This window comes from Ixodes scapularis, unplaced genomic scaffold, assembly GCF_016920785.2.
Source record: "Ixodes scapularis isolate PalLabHiFi unplaced genomic scaffold, ASM1692078v2 PGA_scaffold3__209_contigs__length_174095766, whole genome shotgun sequence".
Lineage (NCBI taxonomy): Eukaryota > Metazoa > Arthropoda > Arachnida > Ixodida > Ixodidae > Ixodes > Ixodes scapularis.
Genome location: NW_024609868.1, coordinates 76,431,911 through 76,453,277, shown reverse-complemented (window position 1 = coordinate 76,453,277; position 21,367 = coordinate 76,431,911). Strand labels below are relative to the sequence as shown.

Below are 21,367 nucleotides of genomic sequence, written 5' to 3'. Positions count from 1 at the left end.
GGATATGTTTTACTTTTTGAACGATTCTTCGTTACGTGCCGTCAAGAGGGCCCCCGGGTCGCAGAAAACGAATCTTTCTCTCTCCGAGAGAAGGGCTCAAAAAGTTAGAAGTGGCTGATTTCAACTGCTCTAATAACCAACGGAAAGACGGTGGCACAACGGTAGGCTCGTAAATATAAATTGAATGACGCACGATGACGTTCATTTTATATAAAATTGGAAGCAGAATACTGGAACTCTCAAAATCCCTCTAATAAGGCGTTTCTGTCAAAATGCTGGGAGGTTTAACTATGTATCACGGTATTTGAGAATATTTCCCCTGAAATGTGAGTGGACCGAAAACGTCCGTACAAGGAAAAGTTCGTGTACCGAAAAGCCCAAAACCAAGATTTCCGTGCATCAAAAAGTACACACCGAAAGGCTTGAACCAATCCGAGCGAGACCTCTCTGGGAGAACAGTCCAACGATGCGTATCCTGTGTGCCTCACTTCGACACGCTGATTGGTTCACTTGAGCCGTAACCTTCGCGGCTGGTTCAGAGCAGGGTGTCGAATCGGAACCGAACCGTTATTTTTAGCCGAACCGGAACTGAACAGAACCGAAATCTTCGCCGCCATCTTGGATCTGAACCGGAACAAAATATAAAGGTAACCAATTCAAAACGGTTCATGTTTTTTGGTTTTTTTTTTCTTTTTTGTTAGTATTACGAAATGAATATTTGAGAATAAAAACTGGCAGCTGTGATTCTATATATTGACCAAATCGTCATATACAAAATTGCAAAGTGTTTGGAATTGGGGGTACACCTGCCGCTTTTGTATTGGCACGAGTCACTGAATGTTCCCAAATCCCATTCAGTCCGCTCACCGAAAATGAATCCCGCAGAATCCAGTTCTGATTGGCTGGTTTAGCCAAGGAGGATAGAAGCCTAGGAGAGGGCATGACGACAGCCGCGTAGCCTCCACAAGCCATGCTCCCTTGACGCCTCGCCTTTTTCTCATTTTCCTCCTTACTCTCCTCACTTACCACGCCAACGTGACCACATCACGTGACCGTAGCTAGCCTTCGTCTAGCTATGGGGTACTAAAATACACCACAAGCTAGCCTTCGATCTGATAAAACCTACCGGACGGAGCGCGCGCAAGCCTGGAAGGAGTCCTTCTACAATCAACCGTCCATCTCACACGTGACATGTCACGCGCACCAATAGCCAAAGAGATCTACGGTCACAATGGCCACAACATCGTTGAAACTTTTTATGACTAGGCTTCACCAATATTGCAACGTGCCCTCTCCTAGTACTTCTAGCCTCCTTGGGTTTAGCCCGTGGAGGAAGTTATCAGTCGACCATTTTGAGGATCGGCCCAAAAACAACAGAAAATATATGTAATACGTTTCCGCGTTACCACGGGCACGGCGGGTACGCGCGGGTGTAGGCTCTGACATCGAAAAATGCGTTAATTTTCTCTCTTTTTTTTTATCAAGTGGTTACGGATCTGGTTTGGCTATTGCCGGCTCGTTTGCTTGCTCCGGTTGCGCTGTTCATGAGTTTGAAACTTTACGCCTCAAACGGTAAGCCACTCGACTTCGATGTGTTTTCGACTCTCGAGGCAAGAGAGAAAGACGAGATAGCGAGGAGCAAGTCACGCACCACTCGGAACGAAGGAAAGAACTTTAATAAAAACAAAACAGTGTCGCCACAGTCCAGGAAAGTGGTTGAAGAGCTCGCACGAGAACGAATGTTACATTGACTGAACGCGCTTCGCTTCGACCGCACAGGGCCGCGCTATATTTGGGATGGGTTGGAGCGCGACTTCTCCGCCGCGAATCGATTCTGAAACAAAGCTTCGGTACTCTGGGGACATTCACTTACTCTAGGCACTATGATTAATCATGTGTCACGCGGTCACTTGACGTGCTTGGTGTCAAGTAGGGTGCCTGGAACGCGTCTCGAGAGGCTTGCGCCGACCAAAAAAAAGTGGTCCCTCGATTTGCGCCTGATGACGTCATACGGTCATAGAATTGTCATGCTGTTGCCGGTCGCGATTTTGGCGGTGTCCCAGCAGCAGTGGTTGATGTGGCAGATGGCTGTTCTGCCGCAGGTCGCTCTGCCGTGTGGTAGTTCAAGGTGGCTTCAGTAGCCAGAAGTTGGGACGCCGCGACGACAGCAACACTCGCGTTTGGTCGCGCTTTTCGCCAGCATTTCTACGGCCGCAACCGCCAGGATCGCGACATCCGACAGCAGAACACCCCGGGCTTTTGTGATGTCATTTGATGATTCTTTGGGACCACTTTAGATGTGTGGGTGGGGGGGAACGCTAAACACAGTCGGAGACGCGCTCCAGGCACCATATATGCTGTCAAGCGATGTCACGTCACGTGGCCTCGTAAAACGTCATGTGACGTAGTCGCGTGACACACTGCGTCAAATCGATTTAAATTTAAGACGTCCTTAGATTTATTAGCGTTATGACACCGTGACGTCACATGATATCACGACTTCGCTCCGCAAGTCATGTAGCATCCTAACGTGCTCGATTGTCATGAGCCGGAGTCGAGTGCTCGGGATAATGACAATAAGCATCGCCAAACATTCGCGTAATGGGTCGTGTTCAATCAAAGATGAGAACAGCTAAACTTTAACAATAACTGAAGCTCAGCCCATGCTCTATGCTTTGCCAACCCCAGCGCATAACTATGACGAACACTGACGTACATATAATTAGCGTCAGTTCACGGGATGTCTTATTCTAATTGCAAGTTAAGGGGGGGCGGGGGGGAAGCTGTTTCTTTCCTTTATTTATTCTTTTTTTTGCGTCTTCTATTGCGCGGAGAAGCAAACTAATGGGTATTAGTATTCTTGAAAGTTATCAACGTCAGGGATTAGTTCTTCGCGGAATTTACTGAATGTACAAAACATTTTGCACGACCCATTTTGCACGCAGACATCCTTGAGGTACCCAAACATGTTTTCGTTGTTGTCGAAATGCCTCAGATATATTTGTCCCCGTGATGCATTGAAAGTACTAAATGAGAGCTATTAATGCGACATTACACAGAACTGGAACTCTGTACGGGAGGGATACCTGAAAGGAAAGGTCAGCGTCATTCTCAAATTTTCCTCCAAGCTTCGGCCACCTCCGTATATGTTTAATTTTTGGGTGCAAAATAAAATCAATGGAGAATTACTGTAAACAAGTGACACAAACATAATAGTCGAATTAACACCCCACCCCCAAACGCAGGAGGGTGTCCTTCAGGAATAAAACGTATTCTATAAAAAAGCGATAAAAAGAAAAAAAAAAAGGGGGGGGGGGGGGGGTGTTCAAAACGTACTGCGTTGTGGAAGTTCCTATGCTCCGCATTTTCGGCATGGGATCCGGACATTTCGGTGTAGGGCGTTTCGGTGCACGGACGTTTCGGTGTAGGGCGTTTCGGTGCACGGACATTTCGGTCAATCAAAATCGCGAGATTTTTGTTTTGTTTTCTCTGAAAGTAATATGCACTATTTTAGCCTTTTTTTTTTTTCCCCCTTTATAATTTTGTAGATTTGGTCATCGATTTACGGTCACTTTAGGCACCTAGCCAAAACTTTGTTTCGGGGAAAGGGGGGGGGGGGGGGGTGTGTCCCGCGCCCATGACAAAATGCTGTAGGAGGGGAGGGGTGAAAGGAGGCCCCAGCAAAATGGAAGAAGGACTAACACATTTGGCACGCCTTGCAAAATTCGAATAAAAAATGCAAATCTTGAAATTGAGTACGGGAACATAGTTTCGCGAAAAGTTGTGTTACTGATTTTTTTTTTTTCTGAGTTAAAGTCAAAGATAGTAAAGTATTAAAATAGAGCAAACACGGCGGTCATACTGGTCATACTGGTCGTCTGCACAATGGTTTGTGAGCTTGCTCACAGGTGGTCACAGTTCATATATTTCGCTAAAAGTACTAATTATCGCGAATATCTTGCTCATCGCCAGCCTCTGCTGCTATTTTAAGTGTTTTACCATGCAACAAGCCACCCGGGAGCGAGCTCATAAACCGTGTGTGGGTGTTTTTTTTTTTTTCATTATTTGCATCTTTTAGATTTGTACTCCACAGATGCAAGGTCCTAATCAAGGCCTTCAGTACGTAATAAATAAATAAATAAATAAAATAAAATATCAATTAGCAAGGCTGATGCTTATTTGCAAATTAAACGGAATGGCATTTTGTCAAGAACAAACCTCCACAGCCATGCTATGCCAGTGTATCCTGCAAAAGAAAAATGTTCACTTGGATACGCACTATTTCAGGCCAGATTCGATCTGAGAACAAAGGTGCGTTTAAATTAGGTAGTGAACTATTTTGATCACTCCTTTCTGCATTATGTTTCGCCTGCATCACGGTGCTGAGTGTGAAAAATGCAGTGATGTGATTGCTGCGCCAATTGCGCCAAACTGCGCCAAGGGGCTAATCCTGCTACATCCTGCTACATTTCGCCAAAATGTGGCTAATCTGCGCCAAGCCTGCGCCAAAGGACCAATTTTGGTTGCCTTTCAAAAACGAAACTAAACTGAGAACCGTAATTGAGCATGCTAGAGCTTGGTGGCACAAAAGACGCCGCCGGACACAAAGTACCCTGCATCAATAGTCTATTCGGTTTTGCATGATTTTTCCCGTCGTCTCGCGTTTCGCGCTCTCGTCGTCTCGGGAATCTCGTCTGGCGTCTTTCTTACTTTTTTTTTTTTTTTAATTTTTTTAGCGATAGACGCGGGCCTGTGCGGACGCTCCGATGTTAGTGTGCCGAGTGCCAGACACGCCGCGCGGCGAGAGTTCCTTGCGCGGCGAGTTAGCTGAAGCGCTCGCGCGACCACAGTAGCCGTGGTTGCGCGACGTCGTGTGTTGCCGTCCCCAGGTCGCTGCAGATATGGCGCTTTTTAAACTGAAACGCATCGACATTCCTGCTCTTGTTTAAATCATACGCTGCTATAAAAATCCCTCTTTAACTCAATGACTGCTTGGCGAAGTTTTGATTACCTAGGTTTCTCTCGATAAGCTTTCTTTCGAGAGGGACCTCGGTACGTGTAAAATCTGCCGCGAAAAAAGTTGACGACGAGAAGTGAGCAAAAGCAAAGGAGGCAATGCCTGCACGCTGAACCCGCACACCGCGCTTGTTTGTCTCGAGTTCAGTCGTTGCACAAAGCGGCCCAAGAACTTTTTGACCCTGATTCGCAATGTCTTGCATCGATACTCAGGTTCTTTTTTTCTGTGTGTATAGCCTGTACCTCGCCTGCCGGCCTGGCAAGCACGCGCCGCTGTACTGTTTATTGTAGTATGCTGGACAGTTACATTTTGCATACTATTTTGGGAACCAGTTGGCGACGGAGCGGAGTGGCATGGTTTCGGTTTCGGTCGAACAGCCGTTGTCTCCGCTCGCGCGACGAAGCACGTGTAACTGGAAGCCTGCCGATGTTGCCTTCGCTTGCATGTGAACATGATTGCACGAGAGGCACCAGCCGGGACGCTTGCAATTCATTGTTTTACATTTGCTTACTTTTTATAAAAATCTGCCACGTCGGGAAGCAGTAAAACAATAGCAAGTTTTTTTTTTCTTGTTTTTTTTTTCGGAATTGCTCGGCAACGCTTACAGCACTGTATACTTGTGGGATGTCTCGGCAACAAAAACACAAGCAGCGAGTTCCGCCCCAACACGTCACATCACAACACAACACATAGTGCCCTTCGTTTGTCCAGCACTTAAAACAAATATTTATTTTTCTAAGAATATATGCTCCATAAGTCACTTTTTTAGCTCCGAAACACTCTTTTGGCTGCTCCAAAGGCCACATTTCCTGCTCCAAAACACTGTTTTGGCTGCTCCAAAAGGTGCTCCAAAATGGCTTAGGCCAATCACATCACTGAAAATGTCGGTTAGGAAAACAAGCATGTTGATTGTTGCTCAGTGTATCTATAAAAGGTGTGTCACTGGCCCAGAGTGACTACAAATGCATGCGTTTGTCATAAATATTTCAACTGCTTTTAGCTCAGTTGCGTTGTCATCATATATACACAATGGTCTTCCCAAGGTTTTCGTTAAGCAGTTATAGTAAAATGAAGCTCAAGGTAATGAATGTGTAACTCATGCATAATTGCTTATAAGATCTCCTAATTCATGACCAGTGCTATTTGCCAGGCTGTCATTCACTGATACGAATGCCATATCCTACAGGTGCCCTACCCATAGTTGCGGGGCTTGCTTCTAGGTTGGCACTGGTGGACAAGCCCACTGACGTTGGCCTCCAGGCTGTCGTGGAAGATGCTCGGCAAGGTAACAGATTACCATATTGACTGTTATGTTAGGAGAAAAGCATTAGACAATGCACTGTAAGATATTTGGAGTGTCTAGTACTTTCCCGCAAAGCATTTGGTAGGGCCAATCGCTGGAATTTCTTAGATTGTAGAGTAAAGAACAAAACAAAAAGTTCTGCAGATTTATCTGCCTTTTTTTTTTCTTTTTTACTGGGGAAGCTTATAGGGGACAAATTCTTTGGTTTATTAGGTCTAAGGGTGTCAAGTGCTGCATGCCTTTAATCGAAAGCCGTTCGGCTGAGCAGTCATGGTTTAGGAAGTGTCGAGTCAGCTATTATGACTGCCCAAATATATGCTAGAGGCACTGACCAAATGAATACTTTGAGAATGGAACATATTACATTATTTGCCTGTTGTGAGCACATTGGCAAAAATTTGGTTTGTTGCATGCAGAATATCTGCAGATGTGTGATTGAGCTTCTATGCGGCTATGATAAGTAACACACATCTAGTAACTGTTGAGGCGAAATGTCATGCCAGGTGTTTCACGAAATGTGGGCAAACATTTCTCGCAAAAACTATGTATTGTATATAAAATAGAGATTGGTGTTGTCAGTAACAATTAAAGTACCTGCATAAAGGGTTATGTAGCATTTGGAAAAATAAATGGTTTGTTATATTGAATAGTTAACATTTTAATTAGTAAAAATTGTGTCATACTGTCATGACCGTTTATAACGAAGTCAGTTATAATTAGGGTTTGGAGTTTTCGGTGCAAGATCCGCAGTCAGAGTTTAGTGAGTACACAAAATATGTTATGCCTCAAAACGTTGCACCGTGTCTCTTTTGGTAGTCGCATTTGGTTGATTGGCCAATTTTGGATCAGGCAGCGCTTCATCTCCTCAGCCTGACAGTGTCCAGTGTTAACATTGAGAGGGCATTCTCGAAGCCCAGGTTCATTAATAAGGAAAAAATGAGTTTGGATCAACGCGAACCTGGGAAAGTACATATGTGTTTGCTATAATAAGATCACGTAATCCTGATGTACAGAAGGTGAAGTTCCATGTATTTTGGACACTGACTTGTTTGTACATCTGTGTGTTTTTTTTTGTTTTTTTCTTACAGTTGCACACATTTGCCAAATAAAGTGTCGATGTTTGTTATTCAGTGTATTTGTGCCGTTGTTCCTTGAGGGATCACGAATTTTAGAGTTGCAAGGATCATCTGGTCCGGTGTCCGATGGTGTTTCTTTCATATTCACCGAAAAAAACTGTAAATTTTTGTGGGCATAAATATACACCGGGAAAAAAAATGAAAATTGAATCTTTAAATAAACACCGAAAAAAGTATGGCGAATTTTGAAAAAATAAAAACCGAAAACGCGGAACCTTAGTTATAATGAAATAGCGGCTATAGCGAAGCGATCACGTTTTCCCAATCCCATGTGAATGCTTTTGGCTCCTTGCAGGCTGCAGCTCGTTTTGTAAACCTGGCCCACAAACCACGTGACTCCAATTGAGTGGTTCATTTCATTCATTTAATTTATTATGTCTCTCAGGGCCCACCACATTAGAGAGAGGAGTGGGGCGCAGTAAATGGAACAAAGCAAATAACAACGAAAAGGCAAAAAATACACAAAATAACTACTAAACAAAGCCAAAGGGCCAAAGCTGAAAATTTGAAATTATTTGCGGGTTCTAATTTTCGCGAATCGAGTGTAGCTTCCGTAGCGTTCACATATTGCCCGAATTGTTCGCGGGACATATTTTTCGCAAATTGTAAGCGATTCGCGAAATTCGCGAAAATTAAGTCCTCGTAAAAATTTAGTTGTTTACAGTAACAATGAAAAGGCAAAAAATACAAAAAATCACTACTAAACATCATGTAACAGGTTAGTAATGGCAGTCTTAAAGGGGTACTCCAGCCGTTTTTTGAGCTACCTAACAAATTGCATTTTCTGACTACCCGGACTTCATTCGTCATATTATGCTATTTATTTTCTCGAAATTCAAAATAGCAATTGAGAAAACCGTAAATGAAGATAATGCCGAAACCAGCATTCAAATTTTTGCGCGCTCTTCAGTGGTGTGACGTCACACATGGCACAGACTTTCAGGTCGTGCATGTAGTCTTAAACAGAATATGTCGAGTGCTTTTTGCGTGCTTCTCGGTGAATCAGTTACCAAACATTCTTTTCCCACCATCAAACGTCTTGTAATCAGTTGGGAACATGATTTACTGCCCACTTCGTAGCATTTCTGTCGTCACACTTCAATGTTGCCAGTAGGGGCTCCTGGTTTGAGAAACACTGAAAACGAAATTCGAAAATTCAAGAACTTCGCAAATTTTTTTTCTTTTCACGCAATACTTGGGGAACTCGTAGAGCCATGTCTATCAGTGTGTTGAGCCAATTTTGAAACAAATCAGCGACCATGAAAAAATCACCGGAGTTTCTCTTTAAATTTATCTGAGGCTTGTGATTGTGATAATGGCTGCGGGAAGGCGGTTCCATTCAATCGAGGTTTGGGGCAAAAACGAGGCATTAAAGGTAGGTGTGCCTGCAATGAGGGATCCCAACTTTTAATTGATGATCGGTGTGTGATGATATGTAAAATGGTTCAGAAAATAATGCTTGGCGGAGAGTAAGGTTAGAGCGATACCTATATCTTATGGAACAAGCATAGACAGGATATCTTTCGACGAAGAGAAAGAGTGGGCAAGGATAGAGATGCTTTCATTAAAGTGGTGCTAGCTGTGCGATGATAGTTAGAAAGTATAAAACGGGTGGAGCGGTTTTGAATGGATTCTACGGCAGATGCAATTGGGTGATACCAGGGTTCCAGATTGAGGCGGTATATTCAAGTTTAGGGCAAATTAAGGTTTTATAAATTAGAAGCTTTAATGAAAGAGGGGCAAAAAAAAAGTTGCACATTTTTTAAAGGACTGTGCAACAATTTCGGTGCTTTGCTTAAATAATTTGGGAGTTGGTATCTCTACCTTTCTGTAGTAAAGTCAAAAAAAAAACGCTTTTGCCTGCATGTCCTAGTTTTTATTTTAAAACTGGACAAATATTGAGGTTTTCGGCACCTCTCAACTCCTTCACCATTTTCCGAGTCACGTGCACTGTGACGTCAATGCGGGTCGCTCGGCGTTCCGGTGAAGCTTTCTCTCTAAAGCCATCAGTGAGCAGCGAGAACTTACCCGCTCGCAACCACGTGGCCACCTGCTGGTGGGTGCAGCGTGAACAATATGGTGAAAGGAGGAAAGTCTCATCCGGGTCCGGCCATACCCGTCCGGCTCTATCCCCCTCCCCCTCTGGCGGCTGTTCGCGGTAGCAGATAGAGTTGAGACCTTGGGGATAAATGGCGCCACTAAAACTTGGTATAATAAAAGTTTAGTCGATGATACCAGTTTTTTGACGCATTTATATTTATGTTGGAACAACAAGATTTATAGAAAAGTTACCTTTTATCGAGCAGGTATTCGCACAACTTGCTATCTTTCTACAAGACTCCCATTGACGTCATGCCGCGTGGTTCTCATGACCGCTGCTCGCGGCTGCAGGTCGGGGAATATTCTAATTCTTGCCTTGCGATTGCGCGGTTCAATCGCAACATTTTGATGGAAGGAGGCGTGTCCTCTGTGTCAAGATAAACAATGTCAAAAGTAGAAGATGCCAATTCTTTCAACATTAAAATCGTTGCACAGCTCCTTTAAATCTAGCTTTTTATTTGCGTCTCCAATTCACTATAGGTGGCGCCACTCGATTTCCAAAATGGCGGGTATAGTGAGGGTCGAAGGGGCATGCCGCTGTTGAGCCTTTCTAGTGGGCTGGCTTCACTGAGCGACGCAAGTTATTTCTGGTAATACAAGGAAGCTAGGGTGTTATGAGCGCGGGTCACCTCCTTATCTTTAAAACAAAACCGGTGTTTAGCGTAATATTTACACCAGGAGGCACATTTTAATTCTGGAGCGAAACTGAAACTACCTCTATTTTGGATTTAATTTTTCAGTATAGTAGGTCTTAATTTCGGGTTCTTTCATAACTCAAGATGTGTCCCACATCGTAATTATTTAGTTAAAGAAGTTGTTTGCGGAAACCTTATTTTATGACATACATGTTCAATCCAGTTATTGTATTCTATTTGTTGAAAAAAATAGTCCTGATACTTGTGCATTCCTGCTGCCTTTTCACACTCAGATACTTGTCATGTGAAATAATAAATTGCGGCCCTTTTAATTGGTTTTTGAGTGTTTATATGATTAATTGCTTTAACATGTTTCCCAGGACAACAAAAACAGAATAAATCCAATTTTTAAAATATATTCACAAAACATAAATTAAGACATGCTGTTCTCACTACAACAACCCAAAGACAATCCGTTTCAGACAGCTAAAGTGTGTGTGTTTTTAAAGCAACGTGCGTGACACATATAGTAGGACTTTATATTTCATTCAGTGTTTGACTGTTTGTCTATCTTGATAACAATGTCAGAGTTTTTCATATGCTAAAAAGAAAACAAAAAGATACTTTTCTGGAAAGACTCTTATGGTTAAATGGCATATTTTTGTGATTGTGGCGTTAATGGGGGCATACATTGCCGCGATTTGTATTAATATTAAAGGGACCATGAAATTATTTTAAAATCGAATTTCATCCACCGCACGTCGTAAAAGGTGTGAAAAGAAACACAAAAACACAAAACTAGGGAGCCAAAAAAAATTATTTTGCTATAGAACTTTTAAAAGAAAACTGGACTCTTTTGCGACTTCTCTCCTTCGAAAGCTCTGCCTTTTCACTACGATGCATCCGCAGAAATGGAGCACGTCAGCCGAATCCACGTCGCCTATTGGGTAAGAGCCTACCTCACCAGCACCGCGATCGTAAACAATAAATAGCCGGCGAATGTTTCCTAAAAGTTTTGTTAAATATTCAGACCCACATTTTGTAGCATAATTAGAGATGTGTGGCGAAAATTGCCAAATTTGATAATGCTGACAGCCAAGCGCCATCTATCGTGTGGTAAACGAAGCAACTACTGCGCGTGCGCAGTAGGGCAGGGCCGACATAAGAACGGTTATTTCCTTTGGTTTCCTTCCTCTCAAAACTCTGACTGACTGAACGTTTATTTTTCTACGTGTTCATCTCGCGCGTGCCGACTTCAAGCAGCAAGAAAAAGTGTACTTAAAACAAACCACGACGAACAAGAACGCTGGATCCACAAACACCCGAGAAGAGCGACAATAGCCGCGAATCCCGCTCCGACGAAGCTCTCAGAATATAGGCCTAGCAGGCACTCCGACTCGGCGCAGCGTTGCTTCGTCGCAAGACCGTCTGTCTGCCTACGACCGGCTGGCGTACTGAATGGAATATGCCCGCGCTACCCTTGTGGACCCTTCCGTATTATAGTTTGATCGCTGACCTCAATTTTAGGTTAAGAGGTGAGGTCAATCTCTTCCCCTTGTTTTCCGAGGCAGTGTTGACGAACACTCGTCGAAAAGGGACCCTCGTCGATCCTCTCCTTGTTTTGTGTGATATAGAGCTGAAATAAACGCTGTATGGATTACCTTCGTAGCACGGTATGTACACTTTGTTATTGGTATGCCATTTTTATTCTGACAGACTGCACGTCACTGTCGAGCTGTAACAGTTCGTGGGAGGTATACGTGCAATACCGGTCCAACCTTTCTTTGCCGAGTGTCGCGTCAGTATCGAGTTGCAATCGTAAAAGATCGGTCCCGAAGCGCTTACCAACAGCGCGAATACAGCACTTCATCAAACGCGCGCGTCCGCTCCGAGTGTGAACAGGTATTTACGTGGCTCTTGCTGACACTCGTAGTTCAAACGTATCTTTTTTAACGTCGGCTCGCTCCTGCATCTCCGAGACCGCGAAAAAAGCCGCGGCAATTTGTTTCCATCTGCACTTCCCAACAGGCATACCGGCGTATGGGACTAGTCCCTTGCTGTCGCTGTAGCGCAACGTATCTCATTGAATTTCGCTCAGCTGCGATGCGGCGATGAGAGGCGCCGATTCAGAAAATACGTCGGTGACATCGGCGCAGTAAAACCCACCGGCGCACCCCAACTCGCTAACGCTCCCATCTCCTACTGCCGAGAGAACTTCCGGTTCCGGAAACATCGTACGTCACGGCTTGTTTTGCGGTCAAGAAAAAGTCAATATTTCATTAATTTTTTGTGTAGAAGTTAATAAACCGAGACGAAAACGGATGCCTGTTCGGCATTCAGTGAACATTGACGGTTTATTGTAAAAGTTATCTGGAAAAAGTAAAAAAGTCATTTCATGGTCCCTTTAATAATATTAAAATTAAGATATTTTAATACATAATTTTTCAAGCTCATATAATTTGTTGCTTATGATCTAATTTCAAACACATTAACAAGTATGACAATCAAAAGTGTGCTAACTATCATCACAGGCACGAATTTTAGCATTTTTAATTACAAAGTTATGAAATAAGAAGTCTAAAATCAATGAAAACATTCTCACTAATGTGAGAAATCCATGTGAAATTACATTAATTCTGGGTAAAGCATATGGTGCTATCAAAGTCGCGACTTTTGACAATCGGCAAAACTTCCAATTTTGCCGCCAATATCCTTCCAAACCAAATGACCACCCCCCCCCCCCCCCCCCCAAGAAAAAAAAAGAAAAGAAAGTTTTTCTTAAATTTAATAATCTTTTTGTAACAGTTAGTTACTTTCATTTTTACGCACGGTCGTTTTGCTAATCTCAGCCTTTCCAATTCGAAGGAACGCCTACCTGCTTGCACGTCTGCTCACCGCAGCACGTTTCGTTGGCGTTGGAAGCCGGTGAAGCAGTACCGTAATATCCTGAGAGATAGCCCACCTAAAATCGAGAGAAAATTGTGTGAAAATAAGGAGTGGGCTAACTTTCGGTGTTCAATCGAGAAAAGTTTTAAAAGATGATAATTTAAGATCATATGTCCCTGCCAAACCATGTTATCACGGCAGGACAAAAAAGCAAAGATGACTTCACTTACCAGTCAGAAGTTGGGCTACCTCTCGGTATTTAAAAGAAAATTGCAAATCAAGCCAACAATAGGGATTGGTTACCTTTCGGGGGTGGGGCATCTCTCGGGATTTTACAATAGTGAGTTTTAGTATAGCCTATACAAGCAAACGTAAGCGCTGTGTGTTTGCGTTAGCTTTGTGTGTTCCACAGTGCGCTTGCGCGGAGCCCAAAATTGCAATCTTATATTGACGCATGGTGATGGCGCGCATGCGCAACGTGGAGCACGCAAGAAACGCAAACGCACAGCACTTGCGTTTCTTTCTATACGCAATACTAGAACTTTCTAATAAGGTACAACCCTATACCGGCTGCAGCCCTACGTTGGAACAGTGAAGAGTGTTGTTTGCATTCGGAAATGACATTTCGCAAGCCATCCTCGCAAGCAGTTCCACCGTGCCCGCTGAGCAGGACAATCGGGGGACCCTCACTAGGGCGCTTCCCGTTTCCGCCGCGGGAGGGCGAGCAACGAGCTAAAGGTGCGAATACAGACGAAACACAAACTTGAGCGCGAACGTGCCGTGTGCGCTTTGTTTGCTTCGTGTTCCCTGTCGGCGTCGTTAGCGGGTGTGGTTACTCTCTGCGCGAAAGTCTAGCTTCGCACAAGCACCGATTCAGCGACTTGTGGCTACTCAACAATGGCAAGTCCCGGCACCGCCGGCACCTCGACGGGGAAAACGAAGGCAATCTCCTCGAAACAAAAGTGTGTTGCCATTCTCAACAAAGTGTGCATCAACGTGAAGAATGCCGTCCAATGCCGGCGTCCTCCGTGGCAGTCGTAACAGCTGTCGATAGGGCTCTGGATGCGGTCCGTACGTAGGTTGCAGGATTTTCTTTCGATCGGAGCTTATCGCAGTTGGTGAGAAGTCTTCCGATCTAGCAGAGAGCACGTGCAGGGAAACCTCAACCACTTTCTGCAAGCACGGTAAACATGTGCCCCTGATGGCCCGTGTTATACAGTAAACTCTCAATTGAGTGAACTTCAAGGGACCCAAGGAAATAGTTCACCTAAGTGAAAGGTCACTAAACTGAATATGTTCGCTAGAATATGGTATAGCATAGGGCACAGCAAATATCGAGTCAAAAGTGTGAAATGCAATTTATGGAGTCATGTACATCGATATATACAAAGTGCATAACAGTTACGTTGCTGCCTTTCTCATTTTGAAAAAAAAAAACTAATATTCATTTGCACCAACGCTCCTGAAGCGCATGAAGTAACAAAGTTACCCAGAGAGTCTATATTTTTTTTGCCCTTCCCCTGGCACTGCTCATTGCTGTGACGAAGCCATACTGCAACGGCATTGTTTACTGGCTTGAAATATCTCGTGCAGAGTCGTTTCCTGTTGGGATTGAACACAGTTTCTTCTTCAAGCTTTGACTTTTGCTTCACTATCATTGACAACGTCGACGGTGGAATCCCATAGTCCTTCGCAACGTCCACTTGCCTTTGACCGTTGTTCAGACGCTGAAGGATTTTGAGCTTGTCTGATGGAGACAACCATTTCTGTTTCGTCGTACTCATTACGAAAGTGGGCGCACAAACTGCCGTCCTGCCGTTGTTACCCAAAACTAAGATGGCCGAACGGAACCGATGATAAGGAAAAAAAAAGACACACCACGGGGTTCGTTTTTGTCTTCCGCACCGCCGCTTTACCTCGGCGGCTCTGTAAACGCTAGCGATGATATGCCACCACTGCAGAGGCGGCGGCGGGCATTGGCTAAGCCAGCACTGCAGAGCACCAAACTTCATTGAACTGATTGCAAAAATAATCCTGGGTCCACCGATCAAGTTCTTTGAACTGAAATATTTGCTATTCCAAAATTCGTCTAACTAAAACATTTTTTACATAAAATGTATAGGAAACTGCTGAGAATTTTTTTAAAGTTCGTTATTCTGAAATATTTGTCAAACCGACGTTCGCTCAAGTAAGAGTTTACTGCATATAGTACTTTTTTTTTTTTTTTTGCGTGTTACATTTATGGATTTTAGATGTAACGAAGAAGCGGATATAGCAAAGTGATTTCAGATTCCCATCGACTTTGTTATAACCAGTCTTGATTGACAGTAGTTTCATACGGAGGGTTGTTGGGAATCATTGAACGCTACTAAACAAATTGAAACACGCACAGAATTTTAATAACTAAAAAACATTCTTCACATGCGTGGTGACGATAACCCACAAGGCCGAAATCAGCAATGTCTCGCCCTTAACGCTATCACTTTAAAATACTAATCGAGGTTTCGGTTAATGATCCTCCACATTTAGATTGTCTCTTCTGTCAGAGCGTAGTGAAACACTGCTGGAACCTTAAATCTTCCTAAAAGTGATTTTTGATGATACCCAGCAAGTTTTCTAAATTAAATTATACCCTTATTTGTAATAATTAAAAAGAAAATTACTGAAAAGTAATTCACCACTTAATTGTCTCAAACACTATGGACCTCCCTAACTAGGCCCCTTGTTGGTGGTGACAATGGTCGTATAAACCTTTAGGTGAGGACAACCGTAGCTTGGCAACTGTGATGGATCTGGTAAAAAGTCCATTCATCTGGCTGATGTCCCTGGGCTACTTGACAGCCTTCGGCGCCAAGACTGGTGCAGTCGACTGGGGCCAGCTGTACCTCATACAAGACCTCGGCCATTCTCAGTTTGCTGGTGCGTACTATCCATTCTTATGGGTCATCGTTGCATGCTGCCCTAATACAAGCCTCTGCTGAATGTTTTCATACTGGTTCACAGTTTTTCTTGCCGAACCCCTACTTTTGTGGTCACTTATCCATCTGGGTATTTACTAGGAAGGTAATAGGATGGAAAAATTAAAACACATCTTGTTTCGATAATACTATAGTGTGTATATGTGTCGAGTGACTGGGCGGTCTGACTAATTGACTTTTTTGTCTTAAAGAGTAGAAGGCAGTGACAATGTTAAATTTCATAGCGTGAGGTTGGGGCCCTGGGGAAGATAGCTAATCAAAACATTCTTTCAAACAACTAGTTCGGGGATGACTCCAAATCATCAGTTCGGCCACTCTTTTTTTGTTTTGTTTTTGAGAAGAAACCAACATTTTTGTGCGCTTCCTTTCTCCGAATTGCTTCTTTGTTGGCTTGCTTGCATGGCCCGAGTTGCCAAGCTGCCTGCACAGAAACCACAGCAATGAGAGCTTGTCCCAGAGTTGGGGATGCATTTTAGCGGTGCCTTTCATTCAGCGCCGTCCCTATCTAAGGAAGCTGAGGTTGGCGCCTCCGGCATGCAGCGAGTGCCCTCATGAGCTGCATAGAGGCTGGAGGACTCTTGGGAGGCATCTTGGCAGGATACCTGACAGACAAGAAAGTGCGCACGAGTGATTCGTCGCGGAGCAGCCCAAGGGTTCCACTGGCTGTGCTCTTCACGGCGTGCTCTGCGGTAGCCTTTCATCTGCTGGGCTTCAACGTCGGTCGGGAATCCTCGGAGGCAAGTTCCCCGAACTACGTTTCCCGGAACGTGTCTTCAACTGGTGTGTTTACAGCGTTGCAAAAGAGTGGTCCGTCGATTTCCGCCCGATGGTGTTGCAGAAATGTCACGTTGTCACCGGCCGTGATTCTGGCGGAGTTACAACAATGGCGGTGGATGTAGCAGACATGTGTTTCGCTGCAAGTCCCTCTCCAGCTTGACGGTCCACAAAATCTTTAGCAACTAGGACGAGGGGACACGGCAACGACAGCGACACTCACGTTCGCTTGTAGTACTTATGGCTGGGACTTCTAGCACCACCGCCTGGATCACAGCATCCGACAACGTTACACACCAGCTTTTGTGTCGTCGTCTGTTGCCACTTTGTGACCACTTTCGATGCGATGGGCAGAATAGGACTTGGGCAGGTAGACACACCGGTTAAAGATGCGTGCCAGGCACCATACCCGAATCAAACTCTTGGAGCCCGCGGTTGACGGTTGGCGGGTTTGCAGTGGTGGATCGGTGCCATCGGGCTGGTCCTCGGGGTGGGCACGTACGGCCCAATGGCCATCTTCGGTGTCGTCGCTTCCGAGTCTGCTCCTGCGCACCTCACGAGCACGTCGCACGCCATCGTCGCCCTGGCTGGCAGTGGTAAGCTCTTTCTTAAGCAGGATCGGGGACCGGCACGTAGAGATGCACTGAGGTGACCGCTTAGCACCTGCTCAAGTTACAGCCACCGAGTTTCTAGCATATCTCTTGCACGTTAAAGGGTTACTGAAACAAAAATTGAAATATTCAAATTTCGTTCGGAAATGAGTAAAGCATGACGGATATTAACCGTAAATGATAATCACACGTTTGTATTTTGAACGATTGGCTATATTTTTCGTTCCAAACGGTGCACTCGAGCAAGCGCTCGAAGAGAAGCGAACGGAGAGCGCAATGCGTCATGGGATATCCGGCACAAACAAAAACAGAAAGAAAAGATTCCCCGCGTTCGTGACGTAGCAAGGCTGGCGTGATTATGAGCTTTGCCCTTGGTGGCGTTGTCAGCGTTGTGGTGGTGTCAATAGCGTAAGCGCGTTGCAACCGAGCCGTTCAAAGTACCCTTGGGGGTGACAAGCGTGTGGCTGGCCCAAGGAGCACGTAGCTTCCACAACACTGTCAGCTTAGGGCTGAACGAGGTGGGGAAAGGTACTTTTGTTCGAGTTTTGAGCGACGGGCTAATCTTCTAGGGGGAGAATGGCTGTTTCCGGTTGAACGAACGACGGTCCGAGAAGGACGGGAGTCCTTCCTTTCCGTCTTCTTGGACCGTTTGGTAGGTTTGGTACAATGCGCGATTTGTGAGTTGAGAAGGAAAACGTTGAAATGCTGAAGAGCGGCGCTGCTTCGAAGGAATCTGCTACGTCACGACTACGTAACAGATTCCACAACGTTGCTAGACTACTACCTCCCAAACAGGCTTCGCATGCATCCACCAGTGTGCACATTGGAGATAGTTTATTTAGCTTTAAAATTAGTTTTCTTGTGCTTTTCAACGGAAGACTGGTGTTTTCGAGGTTAGGGTGCAACATGCAACACATTAAAGCTAGAAAATGAGCGCTGAAATTTCGTTTCCCTACCCCTTTAAAGGGCACTAAAAGCCACTTTCTGCCACTGTCTGTTTATGGTCATAGCTCACTATATATGGGCTCTAACCATCTAAAAGACCAAACATTACATTCATGTGTGGCCAATTTCTCTATGCGTAGTGCAAAGGGGGGGGGGGGGGGGGGGGGGGGGGGGCGGCGGCGGTGGCGGCGGCGGCGGCGGCGGCGGCGGCGGCGGCGGCGGCGGCGGCGGCACAATAACAAAAGGGTAAATTAAAACAAAAATTAATATAAACATGTTTTGAAATGGAGAATAATCAACCCTACTCACTTGGCTTGGTGCACATGGTTTGGTCTATTTAAATTTGTGAAGTGGCAGCAACCTTTCCCTTGAAACTCCTATAATGCATGGAATGCATTATAGGGAATTGGTGAGGGGATTGGGGTGTCACCTGACATATTTTCCCTCTAAATTTAGTGGGGAAACTCAGTGGTTGTGTAGGTCACATGACATTGATTTTCCCCGCTAAATTTAGCAGGGAAACTAAATTGGTGTCTAGGTCACAAGACGTGAATTTTCCCGCTAAATTTAGCAGGTAACTGAATTGATTTATAGGTCACGTGACACCAACTTTCCTGCTAAATTTAGTGGGAAAATCGAATTAATGTTTTGGCCTCAAGACGTCAATTTTCCTGCAAAATTTGGCGGGAAGACTGAGTTGACGTATAGGTCACGTGCCACCACTTGTATAGGTGTATAGGTCACGTGACACCACTTTCCCCGCTAAATTTAGAGTAAAATGCACGGATGGATAAACAGAAAACATCTTGAGATTGGGCGGTAGGATTTATAAACATTTCATGCTTAAAAAAAAAGTTTTATTGCTTGCTTTGTTTAGCGGTTGAGGGCTTCAGTGACCCTAAGAAGGCCTTTGGGAACCCTAAAGGGTCTGTGGACTGCCATTTGAGAACCATTGCACAGGGATTTTGTCTCCTGTGTGGTATATACTGATTCAGACTCAACACTTTTCGTCTGTGGAAGGACAGGACCAGTGGCATTTTTGGTAAGAACGCATTAGCCAAGTTTGCATATGCTTCTTTTCCAACAGTAGGTGGAGTCCTTGCGGGGCTGCCGTTCAGCATCATCGCAGAGTACTACCAGTGGCGAGGAGTGTTTCTGCTCTTGGAAGTTGTCAGCGCAGTCACGGCAGTGCTGCTCTTTCTTGGAAGGAATCTGAACTCGAGGTTGGGAAGCAGGTCGGAGAACGCAGAGATGCTGCCAGTGGTGGCACCACCTGAAGCTGCGTGATGTCGTCCTTCACAGGATTGTTTTTCGTTGAATAGGCGATAAATCCCTTACTTTTAGTTCTATGAGGAATGTATAATTGTTATTGTTTTGTTGTATGGATGAACCAATGTGTGTAAAACAAAAATACAGTGCACTGAGGGCTGTTGGTATATACCAGGGGTGGCCAGGCAGACCCCTCCTAAGAGCCGCAAACGAAAGCACAAAACTTCCAAGAGCCGGGGGGGGGGGGGGGGGGGGGTGGCAAACTTTTGTTCAGAGCAATAAACGAACAAACTCGAACTACATTCAATCTATCCGAGCCAAATGCAGTCAATCTGTACGTAAGGTAGCAGTAGCACAAGACTACCAACCCGTAACCTGTCTTTCGATTTAAGACGTGTTCCATTTCTCTTTTTGGGGAAGTGCTGGTGTGACCGGAAAGGAGGTGGGGTAGGGGGGGGTGGGGGGGGTAGGGGAGGGAGCCGTGAGCCGCACTTTAACACGCGAAGAGCCGCAGCTTGGCCACCCCTGGTATGTACCATAGAGTGTACACTTTGAGGTGCACTGGATAAGGAAGACGAGAGATTAAAGGTATAAAAAGTCGAGGAAAGAAAAGAAGGAAATGGTTGCAGAATGGGCTTTATTACTGTCTTTTATGACTTTTTTCTTTGATCACTGTTCAAGAGATGGGAAAACGGTGTCTGCAGGTCAGACAGTTTGGTTGCAGCAGGAGAGGTAGACGAGCCCAAGTGCTGAACCAAACTCAGACCTGTACTAGCCTAAATACTCTATTCAAGTTACTGTATCTTAAATACTCTTTGGTGTATCATATTTTTCAGACTATAGCCCACACCTACTGCAATTCTTAGAAGTTGAAATTTTATGCAGTGCAGACTATGCAAGGGGATTTGTATTTTCAAATACGTGCATTATGATGAGACATGACGAATTTTGTGAAGGACAGATTATGTCAACAGTGGTTCCTATCTGGTACAAGCTTTTTTCTGTGCTAATAAAGCATGCAATTTTCAATTTGTACTTTGAGAACTTTTTCACCAGGTGCAAACTGCTCAATGCAGGCAGACTACATATGTAAGGAGAAACTTTTTTCGGCCAAAATTTGCCTCGGTGGACCGAAATTTGGATTTCAGAAAAAACAATGCTGGAGATGTAGGCGGGACGCTACAATCCCTACAACACTACTAGTGAGGCGATATCTCAAATGGACGGCCGTATTTTTGGAAAAAGAAGTCGAGATTGAACCAGGCCGACAAGGCGCGTAACCGTCAAGATACCTGCTAGTTTCCTCCTCTCTTCGTTTCGCTCCCTCAAGGCCGCGAGGCGGAGAAGACGCGAGGCCGTTCCCTCTCCTTCTCGGAGAAACATGGCGTCAACATTCCTGCCAAATGCGCCCCCTTTTTTTTAAAATACGGTCATCCGTTCGAGATATCGCTGTATGAGTGATGTTTTGGTGTTTGTAGCATCCCGTTGCTTACTTTTGCCGCGTGTTTTGGGGAATCCAGATTTCGGTTCAGCATCCCTTTAAAGGGGCCCTGCAATCATATTTAAGCGTCTACCTTTTTTTGCGGTTTCCACGTCTGTCGAAGTTCGGGCAAGCCAGAGGGCACGGAGGGAGTAACTAAATATCGGTGCATCATATTCTAACCGGACGACGCGGAAACCTTCTCCACCGACGAAGGCGACCCGCGGTACCGA

At 44.8% G+C, this 21,367-nt stretch overlaps 2 protein-coding genes across 2 annotated transcripts in view; both read left to right on the top strand.

Moving 5' to 3' along the window:
* LOC120837789 (glucose-6-phosphate exchanger SLC37A4) overlaps positions 1–19,729 on the top strand; it is a 56,462-nt gene extending 36,733 nt beyond the window's left edge. The window contains exons 5-9 of the mRNA XM_040207381.3: positions 6,204–6,302; positions 15,835–15,996; positions 16,596–16,792; positions 17,287–17,425; positions 19,473–19,729. Coding sequence (XP_040063315.1) covers positions 6,204–6,302; positions 15,835–15,996; positions 16,596–16,792; positions 17,287–17,425; positions 19,473–19,672 — 797 coding nt within the window. The 3' untranslated portion in view covers positions 19,673–19,729. The remainder of the gene's footprint in view (positions 1–6,203; positions 6,303–15,834; positions 15,997–16,595; positions 16,793–17,286; positions 17,426–19,472) is intronic.
* Positions 1–21,367, top strand: part of LOC115323048 (carboxypeptidase E) — a 144,941-nt gene that overhangs the window by 98,580 nt on the left and 24,994 nt on the right. The window lies entirely within an intron of this gene.